We start from the raw sequence: 13,205 nt of genomic DNA on the forward strand, positions 1-13,205 counted from the left end.
AGACAGGTGTTCAAACACTTATTTGCAGCTGTATCACACAAATAAATCGTTAAAAAAGAATACATTGTGATTTCTGGATTTTTCTTTTTAGATTATCTCTCTCACAGTGGACATGCACCTACAATGAAAATTTCAGACCCCTCCATGATTTCTCAGTGGGAGAACTTGCAATATAGCAGGGTGTTCAAATACTCATTTTCTTCACTGTATATTTCTTTATCACTTATAGTCGATGACAATTCAGATACACAATGCACTTTCTGCTCTCCTTTATCATCTGGTTAGATGCTCGATGGCGTTCTGTTGTGTTAGTATTTGTACTGTGTACAATGTATGATAAAAATGAAGTTTGATGTAATCTAAAATACTGTAAATCTACAGCTGTTTGCCTTATAGGTAAAAGAGTTGATGGAAGATTCTGAATGAAATCCCAAACTTTATACAGAAGATGCAATTCATTCTGTTTGGGATTATACTCAGTTTCAGCATGCAAACCTGCACTGAGAATGACATACAGTACCAAACATAAAGTGCACCCACACAGACATGTACACACACTATCATCTGAGTAAACACTCAGAATTCAATCTGGGATTGTTTGTTCAAGTCCTCCGGGTGAAAGCTGCAATCACATTGTGTGTGTGTGCGTGTGCATGGATGCCTCTGGATGCACGGCCATCACATGTATGGGGGACACTTTGCACCACCATTCAGCATTCATGATGTTACACACAAGGATGTAAGTTTTATGAGCACAGTTATTTCTATACGGTACCTACTTATATGATTGTAGGCATGTGTGTTGGATGATGGAACCAGCAATTTATTTTTATAAAACTATGTGGACAAGTGGTTGATACATGAACACACACATTTACACATTACATTTAAATATGTCTAGTTGTACACAATCAAAATCACAATCAAAACTAGGGCACCACATGAACATTTTCAACTTTTGCACCCCCGCCCCAAATAAATAAATAAATAAATAAATAGATAGATAGATTGAGCTCCTGTTTATGCCTTCCTTGTCTGCTCATCAATTTATTGTTTACTCGTGGTCATATGAGCCCTGCTTCAGGTGTCTACCAATCAGCTGTCAACATCTTGTAAATTAATGAATGTTTTTATTTACTGCCCTGTTCTTGTGCACTTTGGTTAGATGTTGTTGCCAGTCAATCGCAGGGCACATGGAGACCGACAACAGTCACACTCATAATCACACCTAGGGGTAATTTTGAGTCTACGATTAACACTTGCTTTTGGGATGTGGGAGGAAACTGAAGTGCCGGAAGAAAACCCAATGCTGGCACGGGGAGAACACGCAAACTCCACACAGGCAGCCTCTGTTGAACCCTGCTCCTTAGAACTGTGAGGCCAACAGCCTCTACAGTTGCTCCACCATACCGCCTGGTTAGATCTCCTTTTTATTGCAACTTTCCTAGCTCCTCGATGCTTCAACGGCAACTTTAAAACAAAATATTTTTTATTTTTTGTCGACTGTGCACATTACTGCACTCTGACCTGTTGATAATGACATGCGACCAAAAATTATCCCATTTACCTATTGTAGCAATGGGCAGAATATGGCCCCTTGTGTCCCATTTTTAAAAAGCTAACTAAAAATAGCTTGCCTTTTATGTTGCAGGGAATCTTCATCTGAACTCGGACAAGCATGGTTTTTGAATTGATGAGTCTGAAACATGCGCTGTGAATACTTTCCAAATTTCTATGTTTTGTCCATAAGGAATTTCAAATGTAATTCCTCTGGTCAAATCAAATCCTGATCTCCTGACTTACTGCTGTCATTTTACTTCCAACAAACCATTTCTGGCTGGAATACACATACATACACATGGTGTGGTGTTAGCAAAAAAACAAAAAGCTTGGATTTTGTTAATTTACAACTCTGTACTGTAATTGTACAATAATGCAGAAATACCAGTCTAGGCAGTTCAAACTCAGGTACACGTTGGACTGATCACTTGTTAATCACAGGACTAACACATGGAGAGAGACAACCACATCTATAGTATGTACATACAAGTGAGTCTTTAATCAACCTACAATACATGGTGTTGGACTGTGAGAGGAAGCTGAAGTACCCACAGAGAACTCATAAAAGCACAGGGGAAACACAAACTGAGCCAGTCATGATAACCACTGAACAACTTTTAATTGCTTCACTGAAGCTGCTTTGTCATTCCTTATCAATACATAACAGATGATTAATAATTACTACTGAAGTGCTAACCATAATGAGATTTTCTATCTGCAGTAACAAATCTACCTTCTACATATATTTTTACATAATATGACTTATGGGAAATTCATTCCATTACCACAAAATTGCATCTTGTAATCAATCTTGTAATGTATGGTGAATTTAATTAGGTGCAAACATTACCTTGTATGGCCAACAAGTTGTACCTTGATGTCAGGTTCAGACAGTTCCATGTTCATGTCTTTGTTCCTTTGTGGATCGAACCGTGTCTTGTTGACAACCTTGCCGCTTCATCTTGTGATTCTTACACTGTTGCTTCTTTGGACTGCCTGCCTGTGTATCGACCTTGGATTGAATAAACATGCTCCCCAAACTGTACCTGATCTTGTGAGTCGTGAGTTGCGAATTTTTCTCCTGGGGATTAATGCAATGTTACTGTTTGCCAAATTAATGTAGTATTTTTTTAAATTCTGTAGTTCAGTAAGTGAAAGTAGGCAGGGTGTAACACATTCTAGTCAATAGTATTGTAAGGTAACTATCCATCCATTTTTTATCGCTTTCTACTATGGTTGCAGGGAGCTGTAGCCGATCCAAGCTCACCCAGGCGGACTTCAGCCTCGACTGGTCACCAATAAATAGAGGCACATACAGAAATAGACATTTATTCACACCCACTTTCTCAGTTTCACAGAATGAGAACTCAATCCACTATGATTGCTCAAAATTCAGAAAACAAGTAAATATTAATGGAGACTCTAAATTGTGAGTCCAAATGCTCGCTCCGATTGGCTGGCAACCAGTTCAGGGTAAAGAGCTCGTGCACGGAAAAGTATAGTATATAATAGTCTGTCACAGAGGTTTACGGAGGTTAAGTATGACTGCAATCGCTTCCATGTACGTTCCATGGAGACGACTCTGTCCTCTTTTTTTTCAATCATTAACAAATGCGAATTTGTGTAAAACCAGGGGTAATTTATTCAAATATTGGTATTTGTATTGAATACGAGCTGAAAAGATCGATGGATTCTGGCAAAGCTTAACGTGTCGCCAAACACACTTCCGTGTTCACAAGCTGTCAAAACCGTCACTATGTAGGATTTATTCTTGATGAGAACAGATCCAGCAACAAAGTATTTGTATGCGTCCAGACTTTTTTACGCTTTCGAACTTTTTTGTGTAAATCTCGACGACTTACTCACCAGATCCATGTGTATATCCAGTTGTCCAAGACAAGAGGAAGCGAATTAACAGTCCAATTCCTTATCGGCGAAAACATCGATTTCAGCATTAAATACGGGTCTTCTATGCTGAGTTTATCTAATTTTTCCACGTACAGTCATTTATTTTCACCTTCGAAATGTTTGACGGTATCGGAGAAGACTGGGCATCTGCTACAAGACATATTTCCGTGTCGTCTCCAACAGACTTAGCATTGAGCAATGCTTAGTTTGACCGGCAATATAGCGAAGTAAACAAAAGTCACATGATTTTATGATGTAGGTGCACGAGCTCTATACCCTGCCTCCTGCCCAATCGTAGCTGGGATAGGCTCCAGCACTCCCGTGACCCTTGTGAGGATAAATGGCTCAGAAAATGGTTGGATATAATATCCAATGAAACTGTAATAACAAGCATGTACTTTGCAATATTGGGTCGAGTTAATTTTCAAGTTGTATGATCAAAATGTATATTTGACACACAAGTGCAGTTTCTCACCTTTAATGATTAGTATTCATCATTTACTTATTCAAATCACTTACAAATTCCCATTCTCCTGTTATTTTAATGTTTTTTAATCCAGTTTATTAAATAAAAATTATAGCAAGCTGTTTGTTGACTTATTGTTCGCTATTGGATTTTTTTTTATTTTTGAGAGGGCCTGAGTGACAGCGATGAATGAATTAATTCATATTTAATTTATGTAAAATAAAAGGGAGGGTCAAAGGAAATGCAGTGTGATCATTTACAATTTCATCGCCTGAAATTCCATCAACTGAAATTGGGCTTAGTTAAAGTGTAACATTCATAGTTGTAGGAATAATTGTGATCATAATTATCATACATTTGCTTCCAATAAAGAAATGCTTTGCTCTGCCCTAGATAATGTGGCAGCCTCCTAGCAGGAGATAGCAAGAACAAAAACATCTAATCATCAGAACTGTTAGAACTGCTGCCTGTTAAAGAAATGATGACCACACATGTACTCAGCAATCTTCCACACATGCACACGCACATGAACAAACATGTACACCTTGTTTCAAACTGTTTTGCTTGTCGTCTCCTTTTTGTAACATCCATGTAAATAAGGGGCGTCTTAAAACTAAATAATTAGAGGTGCTGAGGAGAGCATAATCAGAGAGTGCAGTTGTGAATTGTACGAGACAGTTCCTCTCCTCTCTCCTCGCGAGACTTAAACTGGTGTCTTTGCTTCCTTTTTTGTCCTGTTTAATGAATGTCTGATTGGTGAACCTGACAATAGTGTAAATGGATGTTTACAATATCTCATCCTGATCTTGACCCTAAAAGTCAAGCAAAAGTAAGAACCCGTGTGCACTATCAAGAGACTTCCAAGTATATTCCTATAGAGGCTGCAACAACAGCAGCTGCTGCAACTGGAATGCGCAGCTGGAAATGCCAGATTTGAAATTGATTGGTGTTTGGTTTGATTGGGGAAAGTGTTAAATGGTAGGGGGATTCAAAGTTTGCTAACAAGTGATTGGGCCAAAGAAGTAAAACATTTTGACTTTGTTGCTGCACCTTTTTCTTATTGCCGTCCAGTGGCTACTTTTTAGAAAAGCCGTTGATATAGGGTGTATTTGATTTTAATTTAAGTCACTTGTTGACGGGAAAACTTTCTGTGTGGAGTTTTCAAGTCATTCCTTTGCTTGTGTTTGTCATTGCTTTCTGTTAATGAGGAGCACAGAAGTCCAACAACAGAACACCACTCAAGTTCTGATCGGGGGTGCCATTCTTTCCAATCACGCCCTTCCAGGTCTCACTGTCATTGCCCATGTGGGCATTGAAATTCCCCAGTAGAATGATGGAGTCGCCAGAGGTGGCGCTTTCCAGCACTCCCTCTAAGCACTCCAAAACAACAGTCAGGCCCTGTCCCCCTACCTGCAGGCGGAGGGAGGCTACCGTCTCATCCACTGGGGTAAACCCAAACATACAGGCCCCGAGCTGGGGGACAATAAGAATACCCACACCTGCTCGGCGTCTCTCCCCGTGGGCAACTCCAGAGTGGAACGGAGTCCAACCCCTTTCAAGAGGAGTGGTGCCAGAGCGCAAGCGGTGCGTAGAGGCAAGTCCGACTATATCTAGTCGGAACTTCTCGACCTCACGCACCAATTCAGGCTCCTTTCCTGCCAAAGAGGTGACATTCCATGTTCCTAGAGCTAGTTTCTATAGCCAGTGATCGGATCGCCAAGGTCCCCGCCTTTGACCACCGCCCAGCTCTCATTGCACCCGACCCCTATGGACCCTCTTCACAGGTGGTGAGCCCATGGGAAGGGAGACCCATGTTACCCTTTCGGCCTGTGCCCGGCCGAGCCCCATGGGTGCAGGCCCAGCCACCAGGGGCTGGCTTCGAGCCCCAGCCCCAGGCCTGGCTCCAGAGGGGGGCACCGGTGACCTGCGTCCGGGCAAGGGAAACCAAGATCCAATTTTTGTAGTCATCATAGGGGTTTTGGAGTTGTACTTTGTCTGGTCCCTTACCTCGGACCTGTTTGCTGTGGGTGACCCTACCAGGGGCATGAAGCCCCAGACACCTTAGCTCCTAGGAACATCGAGACACACAAACCCTTCCACCACGATAAGGTGACGGCTCGAAGAGGGGGTTGTTGTTGTTTTTGTTTTTTACATTTGATCAAGAGTAAAGAAATCATAAACAATCATCCGGATTCTTCCGCTTTGTTGCAACCATTCATTGTAATACTGTAGTTACGATATGGTGGACCGAAAGACCCTGCAGTGCATTCATTAGTTAACAATAAAAAAAAAAATAACAAACTGCTTCCACTTGACATTGGAAATTAAACAGGAAGAATACAAAATGTACATTAAAAAAAAGCCCGTTTTCAACCACATGGCAAGAAAAAAGACACACACACACACACACACACGCACACACACCACACCATTTATGGGACAAAGGACAGCCTTCTTGAGGTCCAGCCCTCACTGGAAAATTATTTGATTTACTGCTGGCAATCCAGAAGAAACTGACACACTCAGGGAGTCCGGTACGCCATACTTCTCTCTCATGCCCCTACAGGACTCCTGAAGGGGACACACTCAAATGTTTTCTTCAAGTCCACAAAGCATTTTAAAAGTAATTAGGTGAACTCCAATACCCCTCCAGGATGCTGCTGAAGGTGTAGAACTGGTTGGTTTACTGAATCATTGCCGAGATGAAAATTGGACCGTTCCCTCTGAATCTGAGATTTGATTTTCTGAAAGAACCTCCTCTCCAGAACCTCTCAAAAGATCTTATGGGCTGAGGAGTGTGAGCCACTAGAGTTTGAACATGACACAGTGCCACAATATCCAGCGCCTTTTTAAATATCTCCCGGATCTCATTCACTCACACAGATTCTTATTCAGAGGCCAAATTTACAGGAAATCGACTCTATTCATCTTCATATATTTTCCCATAGCTAAATTGCCTAAAGCTAACCCGATGTACATCTACTGCTAACTGCTACACACATTCCACTTCAGCCACTCATTATTTTTTGTCACGGTTGTGTCAACAAAATGCTAACATCTGCTCCAGCTTCACACAAACAGACAAAAGTTAGTGCACATCATGTGCATATTACTAGGGTTGGAACAGGTGTGAAAATAACGTTTTCATTTTGGTTCTCATTTCAAAACCTTGTCGCACTCGCATTGCCCACATGCATGAGCAGAGATGCTTGCAGCTCAAATATATTGAGGCCAGCTGGGACACTGACTGAAAGAAGAGATGATCCTGATCATTTCATAAAAGCACTGGGGCTCAAAAAATGATTTTTTTTCATAATGAAAAAAGTGTTCTTACAGTTCATCTGGGGTAAAATGGCCCAAATTACACAATATGTTAACAAAAATTAAAAAAAAAACACCTGAAAGAACATACAAGATCATTTGAATTATCATTAGTGAACCAAAACAACGATCTTGCTTCTGGTGAGTCAAACTCAGTGTTTTGGAAAGCGAGCCCATTCACTGTTTCTTGACATCAAACTTCAGCTCTGACATCATGCATTGATCAACCCTTTCAGCACAGAAATATCAATCATATGGAGGAAAGTAAGCAGACAGAAACTAAATGAGGTCAGCCCTCCTTAGACAGTCTGAACCTCCTCTTTATGGACATGAATTACGAGCTGTCTACATTATATTTCGAATCATTTTTCGTATTCCCTGATGCTGCCTTGGATTAAATATTCTGTTGTCAGAAAAATATATATTCAGGAGAAAGGCATGTACATGTACATTTTTAACATTTTTTAACAGTTATCAGTTACAGAGTCAAAATACATAAAGAATAAAGCATTGCAACAAATGTAAAATCTATTCTGAACACTGTCTGGTCAAACTCGCTTAACGTGTGTGTGTGTAGGTGCGTGCACCTGTGTGTGTGTGTGGGGGGGGGGGTTCTCTCTCGTGCAAATGACTCATGGGTCACCCAACATGCATTGTACAATGTCGAGTAAGGCTTTTGTTACCATGACAACCAGAAGCTATGGGTCGCAACTAGGAAAAATGTCTATCCATCCTTTTTCTGAGCTGCTTATCCTCACTAGGGTAGTGAGAGAGCTAGAGCCAATCCCAGCTGTCATCGGGCAGGAAGCTGTGTAAGCCCTGAACTGGATGCCAGCCAATTGCAGGGTACATATAAACAAACAACAGTCGCACTCATAATCACACTTAAGGGGTAATTTAGAATCTCCAATTAACGTATCTTTTTGGGATGTGGGAGGAAACCGAAGTGCGCGGAGAAAACCCACACATGCACGGGGAGAACATACAAACGCCATACAGGCGGGCCGGAATTTGAATCCTGGACCACAGAATTGTGAGGTCAACGCTTTATAGCTGCTCCACCATGCCGCCCCTGATGGAGACATAAAAAAAAAAAAAAAAAAAGCAAGACATAACGTTTCAAGAAGCCACCTTGTTACTATAATTGATTTTAATTTATATTTCTGTAATTGGGAGTGTGGTGGTGCGGCTGGAGAGCATTGGCCTCACATATGTGAGAACAGATCCCAGCCTACCTGTGTGGAGTATGCATATTCTCCCCGACCCTGATTGGGTTTTCTCCAGGCCCTCTGATTTCCTCCCACATCCAAAAAACATGCATTAATTGGGGCACTAAATTGCCCCTAGGTGTGAGTGTAAGTGCGGCTGTTTGTCTCCATGTGCCCTGCGATTGGCTGGCAACCAGTTCAGGGTGTACCCTGCCTCCTGCCCGATGACAACTGGGATAGGCTCCAGCACTCCCCGTGACACTTGTGAGGATAAACGACGAGAAAATGGATGGATGGATGAAAGAAAACATCGAAAAAATGCGACTGTTGTAAGGATAAGCGGCTCAGAACATGGATGGATATCTGTATTTCTATTTCTATATTTATGTTTTTACTGAGCGACCACAGAGCCGTTTTACATTACAAATATGAGAAACTATTTGGTAAAATATGGCCCCTCTAAATATCATACGTAGTCATCCATTTGATTTTACTTGATACGTGTAGTTAGGTGTAACTATGTGTCTTAGAAAAGGTGTAATGACTTTTAGGTGCTTTTCTTTTTTTTCCTTTTTCTAAAGACCTATCCTCTCAAGCTGCAAAGCCTAGTGGAATGGTGGATCTGTTTGCCTTTGTGCTAGAACAGTTTTGCTGTGCAACAGGAAGGTTTGAAATACTCTCTCTGCTTTTTAAAAAAAAAACCTCATTATTCAGATGTTTATGGAAAATGCAGCCAGACATAAAAGGGTTATAGGAGATAAACAGAATGGACAACGGGAATAGCAGTGAAAACGCAGCAGAACAATACTAAGACAATCTAGATATTTGGACAAAAGTGCCATTCAAACTGTTATTTGTACATTGGGGGTGGGGGGACACAACTGATGAGGACATGCAATAATGAACCAAGAAAACCAGATAAGACAGGACAGGAAAGGGTAGGACAAGATGTGACAAAAGGAGCAAGGTATTGTGATTGTCAAGTGGTGCGGTGAGATACTTTTTTAATGTCCAAAAACCTGTAAGAACCTATGAGTTGATAGGTTAGTGTAACCTATGTTGGTATTCGTGATTCCAGAACACGTATTTAAAGTCTGTAGTGTTTCAATCGAACTTAACCGCACCACTGACCCCATGAACCCCACATCCTACACTCACTCAGCGAGTCACCCCATCTTCCATCAACAAGGCCCAACAAAGGAGCTAATCGCTACCCCAATAAAATAATGGTCACAGACCGCTTAAGCGAGGCCAAGTAACCACCCAAACTCATAAACCTTGAACCCCATTCCCCCCGACCCCCAGATTTCAAACACCCCGAAAAAGAGGTGGCCAAAACCAATGAAAAAGAACATGCACAAAGACGAGCCTGGGCTAAACCGCTGTGAACAAAAGCGCACCCCGACTCCATCAAAATTAATGATATGCTTCCCCAGCGCAACCCCTGGAAAAAGACCAGACCGTGGAAAGGAGACCATGACGTGCAGTGCCCGATGCTATCTGCAAGCCATGAACCAAAAGGGAATGCATGCAGAAACAACGCAACTGACTCAACAGCCGTGCTAAATGGTCCACATGCACTAGAGTGAACCCGAACCCCTGCCCCAAGCCCACAGTCCCTCATCCTGAAGGGCACACATGGGAACCCAGGACCTTGACATGAAAAGCAACCACACACACTGGTGAAGTTCCTCCTTTTGCCTTCAATGGACGGAACCAAATGTCACAAAATGCCAAATCCCGCCTTACAAGCGGCCACACCCCAACACCCACGACACCAGAAGACAATAGCTCCTGTGCCATGCCAACCTAAAGATAAAAAAAAAAATGCCAAAACCAATCAGTGCAAGGCACAAGCAACCGCCTACCTCCCCACCTGTGCCAACACCAGCACAGAGGCAGTCCAAAGCCTGACCCACCCAGCCCACCAAGTCTGTCAAATCATTCAAGGAAAAAACACATCCACACAGCGTACTGTAAATACCACATATTATCCAGGAGTCAGAAGAAGAGATGACAATGTGCAAAGTCATGATGCTTGGGGTTTAGCAACACGGAAACTCTGACTATCCAGTGCATCTAATTGTTGCTAAAAATAATGGTGAATTTTCAGGGGTTGAATGTTTAAACATTTTGAAAGAAATACAAGCATTCAGAATGATTCACCCCGCATGGCCAAGATCCTCTAATCCATGTTTCAGCAACAGTATGTCTGTTGGGAGGACTATTATTTCCTGTTTTTTTATATGTCTGAGTTCGGCTATGAATGCTGATTTTCAGATTTCACCAGCTTTCGGATGAATAAATCTGAACATTAAATGAGTATGTCAACATAAGAACATATTTGTGCTGCATAGCATTCGGGAAAATGAGGCTGGTTCACAAGAGAAAAACGGGTGACTGATGGCAATGTCACACTTGCAATGTCAGAATAACCAATTAATCATAGCATGTAAAATCACGCTGATAATTTGTGTAGTTTACATCAAACTCAATTAAAAGCTCACGTCAGTTGTAGGTTGCTGTCAACATGCTTTCTTTCTAAGATTATTAACAACAAAAAATTAGCAAGTTTAGTACGTGGTTGTGGTGCTAATTCTTTGTATATTTGACACATTCATTATTGATATATTCTCCTTATTCCAAAATTATGGGCTCAAAAACCCTTGTCATCTTGTGATGATTTTCCACAACAATTGAAACGATTGAAATTTGAAAGAATATGACCTTCACTTAACAAACAATGGAAAACAATATACTAACAATATATGTAAAACAATTCCTATGAATATTATTTGAAATTAGAATGTCATCTTACCCTGGAAAGCACAACCTCTAAGGTGATGTTCTGGGGAGGAGCACTGGGTACTGCAAAGAAAAGAAAAAAATGATGATGAAAAAGCGACATTACATCGCAATATGCAGAATTTATCTTGTGACAATTTTGAGAGACCAATAGTCTCTGTCTATAATGTACTGCATATAGTTTATTATTGCAGAAAACTATATAGTCAATTCTGCTGTCAGGCATCTGTGCAAAGTATCTAATAATTTAACAACTGAACAATGAAAAAATGATAAGCCATAAACATTGTAAAAAAAGTTCCTACCTCATTTAAGGAAGTAAAATTTTTCTCTCTCATTTGTTTGAATAACCATCTCATGATAATTCAGATCTTTCATGAAATGGTAAATACAAAAGTTCCAGAGGACAGATTATTTCACTAATGTCATGTTAAAAGCATCGGTGTTGATACAGAATTGAAATTATACTAATGAAAAGATGAGCAAAATGGAAAAGGCACAAATGGCATTGTATTTGTTATACCAGTACCACATTCAACACAGAATGTTACTGAATCAGGATTCAAACCCATAGTGTTCCTGCTCTGGGAACAGTAGAAAACCTTCCTAGGAAAAAAAAAATACTTCAAGAATGCTACGACGACTCATTCGGGAGGTCACAATAGAACCACGATCAATAACTAAAGATCTACAGGCCTCACAGGCCTCAGTTAAGGTAAGTGTCTCTACCATACTCTAGACTCTACCATAAGAAAGACAGTGGCCAAAAATGGCATCCATGGGAGAGTTCCCAACCGAAAACCCTTGCTGTTGGTAAAGAAAACAAAGACTCGTCTAACATTTGCCAAAAAGCATCTTGATGATCCTCAAGACCTTTGGGGAAACATTATATGGACTGGCTATAAATTGAACTTTTAGGAAGGTTATAGGCAACTGAAGGTCTGTTATAACTGGGATAAAAATGGCACTGAATTTGACAAAAAGAACATTTTACAAAAAATGAAGAATGGTGGTGGGAATTGAGGTCTAGATTAAAAATAAAAAGAAAATCACATTGTATAGTCGTGTATAGGTACACAGGGTGGTAAAAAATGTATAGATTTACATTACAATATGACATTCAATTCTTTTGTTCCACATTTATATGTTTTACGGTAATGTGAGCCGCCAACCTGAGATTCCTGACCTGCTTGCAGGGAAGAAGCCCGACCTGGTGTGTGAGGTTGAAAAGTTCTGACTAGATGTAGTCAGACTCTGGTCCACAAACTGCTTGGGCTCTACTACCAGTCCTCTTGAGAGGGGTTGGACTCTGTTCCACTCTGGAGTTGCCCACAGTGAGAAGCGTCAGGCAGGTGTGGGTATACGTATTGCCCTCCGGCTCGGCACCTGTACGTTGTAGTTTACCCTTGTGGACGAGAGAGTAGCCTCCCTCTGCCTTCGGGTGGGAGGATGGGTCCTGACTGTTGTTTGTGACTATGCACCAAAACAGTTTAGCGTACCCACGCTTTTTGGAGTCCTGAAAATGAGTGCTGCAAAAAGCTCCTACAGGGGACTCCATTCTTCTGCTGGGCGACCTCAATGCTCACGTGGGCAACGACAATGAGTCCTGGAAGAGTGTCATTGCGAAAAACACCCCCCCTCCCCCGCGCCCCCTATCCGGACCCAAGCAGTGTTCTGTTCCTTGACTTCCGTGCTTAGGGTTGTCCATAATGAACACCATGTTCAGGCATAAGGAACCAATTGTGCACTTGGCACCAGGACACCCAAGATTCCAGTTCGATGATAGACTTTGTGGTCATGTCACTGGACTTGCATTGGACACTCAGGTGAAGAGAGGGGTGGAGCTGTCAATTGACCATGACCTGGGGGTGATTTGGCTCCTACACTGGGGAAGATCAAAATCAATTCAAATCAAATCAAAATCCTTTTGTCATTAT

General features: G+C 41.4%; 1 protein-coding gene across 1 annotated transcript in view; it reads right to left on the reverse strand.

Annotated features, from left to right (window-relative positions):
- The window catches only part of dcc (DCC netrin 1 receptor), a 312,064-nt gene that overhangs the window by 142,113 nt on the left and 156,746 nt on the right, over positions 1-13,205 (reverse strand). The window contains exon 13 of the mRNA XM_061802018.1: positions 11,282-11,331. Coding sequence (XP_061658002.1) covers positions 11,282-11,331 — 50 coding nt within the window. The remainder of the gene's footprint in view (positions 1-11,281; positions 11,332-13,205) is intronic.

The sequence above is a fragment of the Syngnathoides biaculeatus genome, chromosome 17, assembly GCF_019802595.1.
Source record: "Syngnathoides biaculeatus isolate LvHL_M chromosome 17, ASM1980259v1, whole genome shotgun sequence".
Classification (NCBI taxonomy): Eukaryota; Metazoa; Chordata; class Actinopteri; order Syngnathiformes; family Syngnathidae; genus Syngnathoides; species Syngnathoides biaculeatus.